This window comes from Gadus morhua, chromosome 4 (genome assembly GCF_902167405.1).
Source record: "Gadus morhua chromosome 4, gadMor3.0, whole genome shotgun sequence".
Classification (NCBI taxonomy): Eukaryota; Metazoa; Chordata; class Actinopteri; order Gadiformes; family Gadidae; genus Gadus; species Gadus morhua.
This window is the reverse complement of record NC_044051.1, coordinates 8,167,992-8,182,806: the sequence shown is the minus strand read 5'-3', so window position 1 is coordinate 8,182,806 and position 14,815 is coordinate 8,167,992. Positions and strand designations below refer to the sequence as shown.

General features: G+C 47.4%; 2 protein-coding genes across 5 annotated transcripts; both read right to left on the bottom strand.

The window, feature by feature from the left end:
- Window positions 1-1,170: 1,170 nt before the first annotated feature.
- On the bottom strand, window positions 1,171-8,797 carry LOC115542903 (23 kDa integral membrane protein). Of its 2 annotated transcripts, XM_030355395.1 has the most exons (9): window positions 8,687-8,797; window positions 3,404-3,460; window positions 3,067-3,189; window positions 2,887-2,961; window positions 2,711-2,806; window positions 1,977-2,075; window positions 1,835-1,867; window positions 1,631-1,714; window positions 1,171-1,420 (listed from the first exon to the last, which is right to left on the bottom strand). In XM_030355395.1, the coding sequence occupies exons 1-9, from the start codon at window positions 8,744-8,746 to the stop codon at window positions 1,301-1,303; spliced, it is 747 nt and encodes a 248-aa protein (XP_030211255.1). In that variant the 5' UTR covers window positions 8,747-8,797; the 3' UTR covers window positions 1,171-1,300. The 2 variants fall into 2 exon arrangements, with proteins under 2 accessions (XP_030211255.1, XP_030211256.1); XM_030355396.1 differs by lacking the exon at window positions 1,631-1,714.
- Window positions 8,798-9,963: 1,166 nt separating this feature from the next.
- LOC115542928 (CD151 antigen) lies at window positions 9,964-14,312 on the bottom strand. 3 transcript variants are annotated; one of them, XM_030355439.1, is made up of 10 exons: window positions 13,983-14,312; window positions 13,795-13,922; window positions 13,171-13,242; window positions 12,461-12,583; window positions 12,199-12,273; window positions 11,781-11,876; window positions 11,419-11,525; window positions 10,985-11,171; window positions 10,651-10,734; window positions 9,964-10,439 (listed from the first exon to the last, which is right to left on the bottom strand). In XM_030355439.1, the coding sequence occupies exons 2-10, from the start codon at window positions 13,852-13,854 to the stop codon at window positions 10,308-10,310; spliced, it is 936 nt and encodes a 311-aa protein (XP_030211299.1). In that variant the 5' UTR covers window positions 13,855-13,922; window positions 13,983-14,312; the 3' UTR covers window positions 9,964-10,307. The 3 variants fall into 3 exon arrangements, with proteins under 3 accessions (XP_030211299.1, XP_030211298.1, XP_030211300.1); XM_030355438.1 differs by having other exon boundaries at window positions 13,795-14,312; XM_030355440.1 differs by lacking the exon at window positions 10,651-10,734 and having other exon boundaries at window positions 13,795-14,312.
- Window positions 14,313-14,815: the final 503 nt, after the last annotated feature.

Sequence of the window (14,815 nt, the reverse complement as noted above, 5' to 3'; positions counted from 1 at the left end):
TGTGTCCGCTGGTGGGGCCCCATGTTGTCCAGAATGTGCCCTTTTTATTTATTTTTTCTGAGTCCGCCACTGCACTGGGATATAAACACACATGCAGACACTTCAACACCTGCAGACACACACGACAACACCTCTCTGTGTTGAACAAGTGAAAGATTGCCTTTGAATGGGACAGAAAGAAGCCATTATTGACGTAGTAAATGAGTTTTAGTATCGATACGGTGTCTCTCTCTCTGGGGAATCAAACACTCAGCACTGTGCCTAGCTTCTCTTTTTCATTACTTAACTACTACTGCTGTAGAAGAACAACTATACCACCTAATACTACTGCCATACTAGGAGTATACTACCTTAATGCTACTGCTATACTAGAACTACTTTACTAACTTCTTAATGCTACTGCTATAATAGTACTATACTACCTTAATACTGCTGTACTAGAAGTACTATACTACAATGATACTACTGCTATACTAGTAGAATACTACCTTAATACTACTGCTATACTAGTACTATATTAAGTTAATCCTACTGCTATACTAATATAACTGTGTCACCTTAATACTACTGCTATACTAGCAGTATATCACCTTAATACTACTGCTATACTAGTAGCATTAACGTAACACTGATGAGTGGCTACTGAGAAGGGGAGTGGCCTACTGAGAAGGGGAGTGGCCTACTGAGAAGGGGAGCGGCCGGCTGAGAAGGGGAGTAGCCTAATCAGATGGGGAGTGGCCAACTGAGAAGGGGAGTGGCCTACTGAGACACAACTTCCTCCTACTCCTCAGCAGCTTCAGGGCCCGTGAAGAATCATGCGAGGAAAACACAGTCCTTCAAAGGAGCCCCTGCCTGAAGTGCTCCATGTTAGAACCATGAGGCAGCGACGCAGGGCCTCGGTCTGAAGGCAGCGACGCAGGGCCTCGGTCTGACGGGTGAGGAGGTTCTTCTGTCTGAGGTCAGAGGAGCGTCGGTCTGGAGCGTCACGAGTCAGAAACCTCCCAGCAGTAAGGACCTTCGTCAGCTAATTACATATGCATAGGGGGGAGGGGTATACAGCTAATTACATATGCATAGAAGGGAGGAGACAACCTGTCCTCTTACAGGAATGGAGGGGAGGAGTCACTGAAACGAGGTACATTGTAACAGGAGAATGAACACATGGAACCCTTAATGGTGAGGAACAAATGTATTGTTTTCTTTAATGGGAACACGAGTGAAACTATTGACATCATGTAACTATTGACATCATAGCGCAGGACTCATTTACAGAAGCAGAAATCAGGCGTGAGTTCAGAGGTCAGATGCCAGGGGTCAGCTTGTACCCAGGAGCCGTCATGGCGATGGCCTGTCCTCCGCGACCGCCGTTGTGACGCCTGACCTGACGAATCATCAGGAGGCTTGCCTTAAGGCAGAGGAGCTACACACACACACACACACACACACACACACACACACACACACACACACACACACACACACACACACACACACACACACACACACACACACACACACACACACACACACACACACACACATTACACAGACACTTTATTGTGTGTGTGTGTGTGTGTGTGTGTGTGTGTGTGTGCAGAGCATTAGGGTGCTGATGTGTCTGAGGACTCACAGCGGTGACAGCGAAGCCAAACAAGACACCCATGGAGACCGTCAAGGCCAGATCCAGCAGGTCAGACGCGATGGGGAAGCACGGCTGGAGACATGCACACACATGCACACATGCACAAACACACACGGGTTAGCTACTGATCAGTAGCATTGATTGGTTTAATGATACATTGAATAAAAAGATTGATTACTGATCATCCATTACCCTGGAGTAGATGATAGCTGGACCGTCCAAGTTCTGAAAAAAAGACACACATGAAACAGCAAACAGCGTTATGTATCAGACATATTCAGGCGATGTGCTAATGTATAGATAGATAGATAGATAGACGTATAGATATAGCTACCCCTGGGCGGTTTGTGCAGAAAGTGGATTCTGAACACTTACAGGATCCAGGGATGCTGTTACCCCAGTCCTGATAGCTCATAAAGCCACAGCACTGGAGCTGGAGGGAGACACAGCGCGGTGTCAGGGTAACAGCCCGTTGTCAGGTTTACAAGACGTTGTCAGGGTAACAACACGTTGTCAGGGTAACAACGTGTTGTCTGCATAACAGCACGTTGTCAGGGTAATAAGACCATGTCAGGGTAACAGAGCGTTGTCAGGGTAACAGCATGTTGCCAGGGTAACAGCACGTTGTTAGGGAAACAGTGCATTGTCAGGGTAACAGCACGTTGTCAGGGTAACAGCATGTGTCCAGGGTAACAGCACGTTGTCAGGGTAACAGCACGTTGTCAGGATAAAGGCACATTGTCAGGGTAACAAGACGTTGTTAGGGTAACAGCGCGTTGTCAGAGTAACAGCACGTTGTCAGAGTAACAGCACGTTGTCAGGGTAACAGAATGTTGCCAGGGTCACAGCACATTGTCAGGGAAACAGCGCGCTGTCAGGGTAACAGCGCGTTGTCAGGGTAACAGCACGTTGTCAGGGTAAGAAGAAGTTGACAGGGTAACAGCACGCTGTCTGGGTAACAAGACGTTGTCAGGGTAACAACACGTTGTCATGGTAAAAGCATGTTGTCAGGGTAACAGCAAGTTGTTCGGGTAACAAAAGGTTGTTACGGTTATGGTCACAACTTACCGGCCCTTGGGCGTCGTTGAGGATTTCTCGTATATTGTTTTCTGCCATCATCTCTCCCACAATGTCAGGAGAGATGTTCTCAAAGGACACCTTTACCTGGAGAGAAAGAGAGAGAGAGCACATTCTTTATCACAATGATACATCAGAGAGAGGAAGAGAGGAACAGAGAAAGAGACCTTGTTTCTGTAGGAAGCCATGACGATCCCTAAGATCATCATGATGATCATTACGGCCACCACCAGACCTGCAAACTGGAGACACAGTAGTCAATACCATTCTGTCTGCCTGCCTGCTTTCCTGAGTATGTGTCTGTGTCTGTGTGTCTGTCTATCAGCCTGCCTGTCTGTCTGTCCTACCACTTTGAGCATTGCCGTCTTCTCGGTCGTGGCGGCCGTCTCGCCGAGGATGGAAACCATCAGCATCCCCAAGGAGAACACCCACAGTCCAGCCCAGAGCCAAGGGCCCACCGCGCTGGGCAGCTGAGGACAGTAGGATCAGTGGAGGTCAGGGGACGAGGTCACGGGAAAAGGTCATGTGGAGGTCATGAGATCAGGTCATGTGGAGGTCATGAGAGGAGGTCATGTGAGTAGGTCATGTGGAGGTCTATGTGGAGGTCATGTCATGTGGAGGTCATGTTAGGAGGTCATGTGGAGGTCATGTGGAGGACATGTAGAGGTCATGAGATGGGGTTACCTGTGGTTCAACTGCTTGGGCCTTCACAAGTCCAAATATCATCAAACCTCCAAAGATCTGAACGGAATGAGATGTTATTCACCAAAGTCATAGCCATTACATAACATATAAAACACTGCTGTTGGGAAAGACAAGGCATTTAAAGAAGTGTCAAGAGAGAATGTATAATTGCAGCAAAGAAAAACATTGATTGTACATTTTAGCAGTCAATCAAAGCAGCTTTCAAACTGTCCTGTCTGTTGAGCTATGATCGACCCTTGTTGTTGTCTGACTACAACATCACGTTTCAGTCTTCCGAGGGAGACAACACCCAGCACTGGTTCCGTTCATTTATAAAGATCAACAAGACCAAACAAGTTCATTTTTCACCACAAGAGGGAGACAAATAAAACAAGGTACCAAACATTTCCACCCTTACTTGAGGTCTCTGTTCGAAATTGTTTCGATTTTAATAGTACGCAAAAACCAAAACAATTTAATCATTAAATTATTTTTCTATAAATGAAAATGATCAATCAAAAAAAATTAAACGGATGCATACATCCCTCTATACATACTTATTTAGTTTGCCAGGACATTTACCTAATTTAAACATTCTTTTCTGTCTAATCTCAAAACTATACTTTATCGTTCATTTTTCGCACAAAGACCTCTTGAGAGATCAAAGTGTGAAAACGGAACAAGAACAGTGAGGACGTCGGTTCATTGGATCAGTTCTCCTCTGGTCTCTGTTGTCGTCTCCTGGCCTCCCAGGGCCGCTGGGACTGCATGCTGGAGACCATCTCTCAAGCATTGTGTAAACCTTCAGACTAGATAACATAAACCAGGTCTTCCTCCGCGAGCCTTCCAGGCAGCGCCGTGAAGAGGTGTGGGAAGTGTGTAGGTGGTGTGTGAGGGGAGCATGTGTAGGGAGTGTGTGATGGGAGTGTGTGTGGGGAGTGTGTGTGAGGAGTGTGTGTGAGGAGTGTGTGTGAGGAGTGTGTGATGGGAGTGTGTGTGGGGGGGCTCGTGGCCCACAGAGCTTCTACAGAGGAGCTGAGTGGGCCGCTAGGCCGTCGTTCTGTGTTCCACTTTTCCCGCGTTCAGAGAGAATGCTACAGTAGCATCCACGTGTTTTATTATTCTACAGCTCTCAGTAGTTACTCTGCAATACTTCTCGAAAGAATATATTGAGTGTTATTGAGGGGGTTGCAGGAGCAACATGGTAAAAAAAAAAAGACTCACCGCTTATTTTTGAGAAACTGATTGCATTTGCGATCACTATTATCACTCTTATGCATCATTTCCCACAAGCGGTGTGCGGTTTTCGTTTATTGCGGCTCCGTCCGCTTATATTGGCGTTTCTATTGGCAGAAGTTGGGCAGGGTCCCAAAATAAGCGTGCTGAACCGCTCCTATTTTTGGTACTCCTCCGTTGGGCTACCAAGGGGTCTCAAAGTGTCCCGAAAAAATGGAGCTACACACGCCGTCCGTTGATTGGTCGACGGAATCGTCACTTACGGAAAAAGGGCATAAAAACATACAAACACAGCGCCCGCGAGGTATTTTTGGACAACGGCGAAAGCTTTGTTTGTCTGATTGAAGAAAATGTTGTGCCAAAGTTTTCCCGTCCTTCTTGGACATCCTCCATTGTAGCTCCTTGTTTAATTTGTCGCGTTCATCTTTTTCATTGAATTTATTAGCACACTACACTGTGTCACGCTGCTACGATGTCACAATGCTTAGGTAGCTGCCGCGGCAATGGCCATCCGTCTTATCCCCACCCTACCATAAGGGTACTGTCCGCGGATGAAACGCGAGCCAGATTTAGCGTAACCGAGCTGCCCCGCTCCGAGCCACATCAAACTGAACCGCACCGCTCAGTGGAAACAAGGCACTATAATTGTTTGTTCGCTGGTGGCACGATTATCACTATACTTAGTAGTAGTAGTAGTAGGTGTGTTATCCCAAAGGGAAACTTGGTTTGCAGACAGGTCAACAGGTAAAAGCATACAGAAGTACATTAAAACATCAACAGCGACTGTTATGACCGTATGTGGTTTACCCACATAATGAAGGCACTACTTTTTGTTGTATGCGTTACCTGCGTGCGCAGTGTTTTATGTTTTCAAGCATGCTGAACAGTAATGCCATGTTGACTGCAGCTCCTGGTTTAGGCATCCTTATTACGGTTATTAATGAAGTTAATAAATAACAGCGACCAATGCACATAAGACACACAGACAACACACAACAGTTAAGTCTGGAATTCAATATTATGCAAATTTAGCAAGGATATTGCCCTAGTTAAAAATTAGCTAATGTGCAGAATGGGAATGTCCGGCCTGAGAGGAGAACCTCAACATTTTGGTGAAGGGGGTGGCTTTTACAGTCTAAAATCGAGTTGGCTTTAAGGACAACACGTTCCTCAAATATATACGCCAGAGGAGTCTGTGGCGTTCCTATTAACTTGCCAGCTACCTTCTCAATATGACTCATCTGGTTTCTGTCCTTCACACTGTTGTCGCCATACCAGACAATAAATGTAAAGGTTAGGACAGATTGGATAAAAGACTTGTAAAAAAGGGGACATCAATAACTTCTCAACATTAAAAGAGTTTAAATTCCTCAGGTAATATAAACGTTGCTGTCCCTTCCTACCGACAGCCTCGGAATTATCATCAAATTTCAGTCTGCTAGTATCACTAGTGCTGGTGGCACTATTATCACTCTTTTTACTGTTACTAGCGCTGGTGACAGCATTATCACTCTTATTAGTATAACTACACTATGATCACTCTTATTGGTATTGTGGTAGAAATTAACCTTACATTCTATGTTAAACTATGATTATTATTAGGCCTACATATCATATATACTTTAATGGTGGAGAAGAGCTGATCACCTCTAACCTAGATGTTGTGTGCTGTGTGACACCAGTGAGTGGGTCCAGGATATTCTCACCTGATGGGCCATGTGATACATCAGTCAGAGAGTCCAGTCTACTCCCATATTGATGTACTCTCTGAAGACAATGCTTACATTCACACATGTGCATCATCTCTGTTTGTATAAGGATAATATATGTTCTAAGGTCACATTGGGATTCAGAAGACATAGGAGTATGCTGACATCCACACAGTATGACCCTGATGGGAAATTCTATATTTGATGAAAGTCCAACTTTGTATTGTGTAAGAATTGGGGATATAAGGAGCTGTCCGGGATTCATTCGGTAGTGTGTATTCGCGAATACCATTCAGCTTTGTTGTCTCTCGTTTGCGGGTGGCAATAAACTCTCCATCTATACTTGACCTGGACTCCCCGATTCCTCTTGCTTTTTAGCTAGTTGAAGTGAATTAGATAAGTTATTATTAATTCTTCTAACAGTATCACTAGTGCTTGTCACAGTATTATCATTCTTACTAGTATCACTACACTATTATCAGTCTTATTAGTATCACTAGTGCTGGTGACACTATCATCACTATTATTAGTATCACTAAATTATTATCACTCTTATTAGTAACACTACACTAATATCACTCTTCTAAGTATTACTACACAATTATGAGAATCACTAGGTGCTGACACTATTATATGTCTTAGTAATATCACTATACTATCATCACTCTCATTAGTATCACTACACTAGTACCTCATACCCTCATTGTCATCCGCTTATCCGGGGTCGGGTCGCGGGGGGAGCAGCTCAAGCAGGGGGCCCCAGACTTCCCTTTCCCGGGCCACATTGACCAGCTCTGACGGGGGGATCCCGAGGCGTTCCCAGGCCAGTGTTGAGATATAATCTCTCCACCTAGTCCTGGGTCTTCCCCGAGGCCTCCTCCCCACTGGACGTGCCTGAAACACCTCCCAAGGAAGGCGCCCAGTGGGCATCCTTACCAGATGCCCGAACCACCTCAGCTGACTCCTTTCTAAGTAAAGGAGCAGCGGCTCTAATCCGAGTTCCTCACGGATGGCTGAGCTTCTCACCCTATCCCTAAGGGAGACGCCAGCCACCCTTCTGAGAAAACTCATCTCGGCCGCTTGTACCCGCGATCTCGTCCTTTCGGTCATCACCCAGCCCTCATGACCATAGGTGAGGATAGGAACGAAGATCGACCGGTAGATCGAGAGCTTTGCCTTGCGGCTCAGCTCTCTTTTCGTTACAAAGGTGCGGTAAAGCGAACGCAATACCGCCCCCGCTGCTTCGATTCTCCGGCCAATCTCACGCTCCATAGTACCCTCACTCGCGAACAAGACCCCGAGGTACTTGAACTCCTTCACTTAGGAAGGAGTTCAAGTACCTTAGCCCATTTCCCGGGTAGGAAATGGGCTAAGGACTCATTTCCTACCCGGAGTAAGCAATCCACCGGTTTCCTGCTAAGAGTCATGGCCTCAGATTTAGCGGTGCTGATCCTCATCCCAGCCGCTTCACACTCGGCCGCCAACCAATCCAGTGAGTGCTGAAGGTCACAGGCCGATGATCCAATGAGGACCACATCATCTGCAAAAAGCAGTGACGAGATCCTCAGACCACCGAACTGCAACCCCTCCCCACCACGACTACGCCTCGATATCCTGTCCATGTATATCACAAACAGGATTGGTGACAAGGCGCAGCCCTGGCGGAGACCAGCACCCACTGAGAACGAAACTGACTGGCTGCCGAGAACACGAACACGAACTACACTAGTATTATTTTTTTATTATTATTATTATTATAGAGCAAAGTATTAAAGGTAACAAAGTTTCAATTTAAAACGGGCCTGACTCAGTATAAAGCTGATTTCCAGCAGGTTCCTGTTCAGCGGCCAATATAACATATAACAGGAACAAGGGACATCACACGTCTCATTTACATACAGCACAAAACTGTGGTATTAGCTCAGGGGTAGAGCGGGTTGGCTGGGGAGCGCAAGGTTGCTAGTTCGTTCCCCGCTCCTCCTAGCCGATTGTCGAGGTGTCCTTGAGCAAGGCACCTTACCTTAACTGCTCCCGACGAGCTGGCTGTCGCCTTGCATGGCTGACACCGCTGTCTGCGTATGAATGGTTTATTGTGAGGCAATATTGTACAGAGGTTTGGGTGGCCTCTCGTTACACAAATGTGCCATGTAAGATGCAGACCATTTACCATATTATTATCACTATTATTAGTATCACTAGCACTGGTGACACTATTATACCCCTTAGTAGGAAACGGATGTTTTCTCAGACAAACTAAAATAAAGAAAGAAAGCCACCAAACCCAAACATCGGTTCCATTGGATGAAGAGTGAATGAGCGGGAGGACCGGAGCTCTTACCCCGAACATGGCGTTGAGCAGGAAGAAGACGCACTTCAGACAGCCGTTGATTTTACCCATGGTGACGAGGAGATCCAGCTGCCTGCCTGAGAGGATTGTGTGAGGAGGAGTGTGTGAGGATGAGGAGTGTGTGAGGAGGAGTATATGTGAGGAGGAGTGTATGTGAGGAGGAGTTTGCGTTTGTGAGGAGTTGTGTGTTTGTGACGAGTGTGTGTGTGTGTGTTTGTGACGAGTGTGTGTGGAGGGTAAAGGTGTGTTGTGTTGTCCATGGTTGTGTGGTTAGAGGACATCAGGGTTTTCCATCGCTGTCGATTCTGAGACCTTTTCGATCGTCCAAACAGGGAAATTATATATCAGCAGGTTAAAGTTAAACAGCTGTTGATTTACACCAAAATTGTTGGCCAAACACTGAATTTAAAAAGAAAGAATTAAAGATTGTATCTATTTGTTCTTTATCTTCTATGCTTTTTGATTGTTCATTTCTGCCCAATTTGGTACAGATTTACTCCCCTTCTTTATATTAATATTAAATTGACTCATTGATTAGTAGTTAGTTAGACATGAGCGATAAAGCGATAGGAGCGATAAAACGCTTGAGCGATAGCTTTAAAGCTGTAAAGCTGTAAATGAGCTCAACTCTATGCAAATTAGCTAGTAGCGTTTTGGCAGTAAAATACCGCCAGCCAATCGGAATGTAGATCTCGCCGCCGTGGGTCCCAGTAAACATAGGCGAGAACTTTAGTTCCTAGTTCCTACCACACTTGTACCCACTTCCTTCCCCAGTTGGGCTTACTTCTCTTTTTTATCTTTTTGTGCCAAACCGTGTTCATTATAATAAAGTGTTTTATGTTATTCTTGAACTCCGTCTCCCGCCCTCCCTGATTGAACGAACCTGAGTGTCTTATTGTCCGAGGTGACAATCATAATCACCTTGGCCCTACCCAAGGTGGCGTTGTCGGTAACAAAGAGAAGATACTCTGATATAAATTAGTAAAGCCTCCTCGTGTCGCCACATAAGCAAATGAGACCGAACCGAACCTCTGGCTCCTCCTGAACTCTGAATAAACATCTCGAACCTGGAGCTCCAGCCTGGTTTATCAGGACCCGGACTGTGGATCACAGCACCCCCTGCTGGGCAGCTCAGGACCACTGAGGAAGGTCTGTCATGGTGGTCCTTCTGAACCCCCATCAACAGAAGAGGAGATTGTCGGTATATTCAGAGGAACATCTCACTGGTTTCAGCATCGCACTTAAATGAAAGACAGTGTATCACACGGTGGTTTCTCGAGGGTTATTTTATTGCTGACAGGCCCCAAATCAGAGACAAACACAGAGCTTTGATTCCTGTCGACCACAAAACAGCAGCAGGAAACACACCAGAGAACCAGGAAGTAGTGTTTAACATGGTGAAGGTCAGGGGTCAGGGGAGGGAGGAGTGAGGCTGAGAGTTCAAGGGTCAGGGGTCGAGTGAGGGAGGGTTGAGGCTGAGAGGTCAGGGGTCAGGTGAGGGAGGGTTGACGCTGAGAGGTCAGGGGTCAGTGGTCAGGTGAGGGAGGGTTGAGGCTGAGAGGTCAGGGGTCAAGGGTCAGGTGAGGGAGGGTTGAGGCTGAGAGGTCAAGGGTCAGGTGAGGGAGGGTTGAGGCTGGTATTTGACTCTGTTGAAGTCGTCCACGGTGGTCTCCACCACCGGTGTTTTCCAGTGGGTCCAGAACCTCTCCAGAGCCAGAGCTAGAGACAGGAGCATAGCAGCCATCTGACCAAACAGACACACACACACAGACACACTGTTGGACATTTTTCATGCTTTCGTATATTTCCGTGTGTGTGTGTGTGTGTGTGTGTGTGTGTGTGTGTGTGTGTGTGTGTGTGTGTGTGTGTGTGTGTGTGTGTGTGTGTGTGTGTGTGTGTGTGTGTGTGTGTGTGTGTGTGTGTGTGTGTGTGTGTGTGTGTGTGTGAGAGCCTACCAGAACAGTTGTGAAGGCAGATATGACTCCTATACTGACTCTGATGAGGAAGGTCAGATGACTCTTCAGGATCGGACCGCAGGGCTGGAACATACCCTCGTCATCATCATTATCATCATCATCATCATCATCATCATCCTCATCCTCATCCTCATCCTCATCATTCTAGACCAGCTGAATCATTCAGAGCAACTCACCTGAAAACATCTATGCGTAAATGTCTGTGTGTATGTGTGAGTTTGTTTGCTTGTGTGTGTATGTGTTGGTGTGCATGTGTGCGCTGTGCGCATGCGTATATGTGTGTGTTTGCATGTGCGTGGGTGTGTGTGTTTACCTTGGAGTGGACCCACAGCTCCTCTGAAGTTGCAGAGGTGACAGTGTACCGGGAGGTGCCAGGGTCACGGGGGGTCACAGGGTCACGGGGGGTCACAGGGTCACGGGGGGTCACGGGGGCTTGTGACCTTCTGACGGACACACAAGGAGCCAGAACTGTACTGTTGCCTAGAGGACGAGAGGAGGAGCTGAGAGGAGGAGATGAGGGGAGAAGGAGAGGAGAGGAGGCGAGAGGGGGAGAGGAGAGGAGAAAAGAGGAGAGGAGAGGAAGAGAGGAGAGGAGAGGATGGGAGAGAAGTAGAGATGAGAGGAGAAGAGGAGACGAGGAGAGGGGAGGAGGAAGAGAGGAGAGGAGACGGTTTGTTTTTGGTCACAATCATGTTGAGTAACTAATAAGACGGACAGACATACAGACAGGCAGTCAGACAAACAAACCTCATGTGGGTGTAGGGGGGAGACGAGGGGTAGGGAGGGGAACAGAAACAGGAAGGAGGAATCTGATCCTTCCAATCAGAAGCCCTCTTCAGACCACAGCAGGAGTCCTGAAAAGAGAGAGAGAGAGAGAGAGAGAGAGAGAGAGAGAGAGAGAGAGAGAGAGAGAGAGAGAGAGAGAGAGAGAGAGAGAGAGAGAGAGAGAGAGAGAGAGAGAGAGAGAGAGAGAGAGAGAGAGAGAGAGAGAGAACCTTCTTTGTCTGCAATTGGTCGTTCTTGCATGTCAATCACAACCTCCAGCTGATAATTAAGTAGGCGGGCCTTGGCCCAGTTAATAAACTGGGGGTCCACTGAGGGACACGTACCGTCAGCTGCAGTTCCTCCAGGGGCCGCTGGAGCTCCGCCTCCGCTCTGTAGAGAGGAGTCACGTTCAAGAACAACTCCTCCATCCCCCGCTCGATCTGAGTGGAGAGGAGAGGAGGGGAGAGGAGGAGAGAGGAGAGGAGAGGAGGAGAGGAGGAGAGGGGAGGGGAGAGGAGAGGGGAGAGGAGAGGGGAGAGGAGAGGAGGGGAGGGGAGAGGAGAGGAGAGGAGAGGAGAGGAGAGGAGGAGAGGGGAGGGGAGAGGAGAGGGGAGAGGAGAGGAGAGGAGAGGAGAGGAGAGGAGAGGAGGGAGGGGAGGGGAGAGGAGAGGAGAGAGACTACACATTAGTCATAATGGATACACAGTAGATACAGTAAAGACAGTAGAGGCAGTAGACAGTAGAGACAGTAGAGGTCTTCACCTGGGTCTGGACCTGGATGAGAGGAGCTGACACGATCATGAGGGCCAGGAACACCACGAAGACCAGGGCAGAGTACTGGGAAGAGAGAGGCGGTGAGGTGTGTGTGTGTGTGTGTGTGTGTGTGTGTGTGTGTGTGTGTGTGTGTGTGTGTGTGTGTGTGTGTGTGTGTGTGTGTGTGTGTGTGTGTGTGTGTGTGTGTGTGTGTGTGTGTGTGTGTGTGTGTGTGTGTGTGTGTGTGTGTGTGTGTGTGTGTGTCTCCCACCACCAGTAGTAGGGTCCTGGTCCGTGTCGCCGAGGCGCTGAGTCCCAGCATGGCGATCACCACGGTAACCGGTCCGAAACCCCTAAGAACCAGCAGGCTCTGGGTACTGGAGTACTCATCCAGCTGAGGAATACACACGTACTAGTTCTACCTGGAGTACACATTATACTAGTACTACCTGTAGTACCCATTATACTAGTACTACCTATAGTACACATTATACTAGTACTTCCTAGAGTACACATCATAATAGTACTACCTGGAGTAATAAACATTATAGTAGTGCTACCTGGAGTACACATTACACTAGTACTGTCTGTAGTACACATTATACTAGTACTACCTGGAGTACACATTATACCAGTACTTCCTGCAGTACACATTATACTAGCACTACCTGGAGAACACATTATATTGGTAATACCTGGAGTACACATTATACCAGTACTTCCTGCAGTACACATTATACTAGTACTACCTATCATACACATTATACTGTCATGTCCTCAACTGTATTAGTGATGTCATGGCTTGCTTGTATTAGTGATGTCATGGCTCACCTGTATTAGTGATGTCATGGCTCACCTGTATTAGTGATGTCATGGCTCACCTGTATTATTGATGTCAAGGCTCACCTGTATTAGTGATGTCATGGCTCACCTGTACTAGTGATGTCATGGCTCACCTGTATTAGTGATGTCATGGCTCACCTGTATCAAGATGAGGTGTTTGTTGCCGTAGCCCGATGAGAATCCCACAACGATCATCAGAATCCCAAACAGCTGGGGAGCACAGTAGAGACACAGTAGAGACACAGTAAAACAAACTAGAAAATGCATTTCCTGCAGAAAAATAGATGAATAATTTAATTACCAGTGTAACAAGGAATGACGTAACCGTTTAAGCTTGACATAGTGTTTCTAGGTTAAATATCTATGTTGTTTAGGACCGCAACGTCCAAAATGGTTAGCTTTTGTGATATCCATCTTGGGCTAGAGCGTCATGTAGAACGTCCTCACACTCCACCCTCAACCTAAGTCAATGAGACCAACTGGAAATATACAAAGCATGCATGAAATTAAACTGTTACACTGTGATTCTGAAAATAATAGAAATTATATAGAAGTGTGTTGATTTGTTAAATATTTGAACAAAGGTTACCTAATTACCTAATATAAAAACCTCTACCCTCATGGGGGTCAACCCAGGTATGATGGACCCATCAGCTAACCAGTCTATCCATCAGTCCTCAAGCTGGTCAAGTGATGGTGTCATGTGATGGTGTCATGTGATGGGTCATGTGATGGGTCATGTGACATGTCGTGTGTTCTTACCAGCAGCAGCAGGTTGAAGCTGATCACCAGTCCTCTCATGTAGGTCCTGCAGTTCGCCATCTCGCTACCAGTACAGACCAGCAGAAATCAGTACAAACCAGCCCAGACGAACAGAGACTAGTACAGACCAGCACAAACCAGCCCAGACGAACAGAGACTAGTACAGACCAGCAGAGACCAGTACAAACCAGCAGAGACCAGTACAAACCAGCCCAGACCACTAGAGACAGTGGAGACCACTAGAGACAGTGGAGACCAGCAGAGTCCATCAAAGACCCGTCCAGACCAGTGGAAACCAATAGATCAGCAGACAAGTAGAGACCAGTGGGCAGTAGATACCAGTAGAGACCAGTGGGCAGTAGATACCGGTAGAGACCAGTGGGCAGTAGAAACCAGTAGAAACGGTGTGTCCGAGGTCATGTGCTCCACCAGCAGCAGTGGGTTTAGGGAGGAGAGAGGAGAGTGTTTAGACTGAGAACCACACCAAGTTAGGACAGAGAGAGAGAGGCAGAGACAGAGGGGGGGGGGGGGGGGGGGGGGGAGAGAGAGAGAGAGAGAGAGAGAGGGGGGGGGGGGGAGAGAGAGAGAGAGAGGGGGGGGGGGGGGGGAGAGAGAGAGTACGAAAGAGAGAGAGAGAGAGGAAGAAGAGAGAGGGGGGGGGAAGAGCGAGAGAAGAGGGGGAGAGAGAGAGGAGAGAGAGAGAAAGAAAGAGACAGACAGACAGAGAGATATGGAGGGACAGAGGACAGTAGATGGGGTTTGGTAGTAGGTGGGGTTTGGTGGTAGGTGGGGTCTAGCAGTAGGTGGGGATGGAAAAAGGCACTTGGTGAGACGGAGAGAATGTGAGGGTTTGTTGACACGAGATGATGACCAGCGCTGCTTTAAATAACTCATTATTCTCTCCCCCTCCCTCCCCCTTATCCCTCCCCTCCCCTTCCCTCTGGAGATGCATTCAGTATTTAGAACAGAGGTCAGGACACCAGATCAAGGCCTCGGTTGGAACCCCTGAACCCAGACTCTG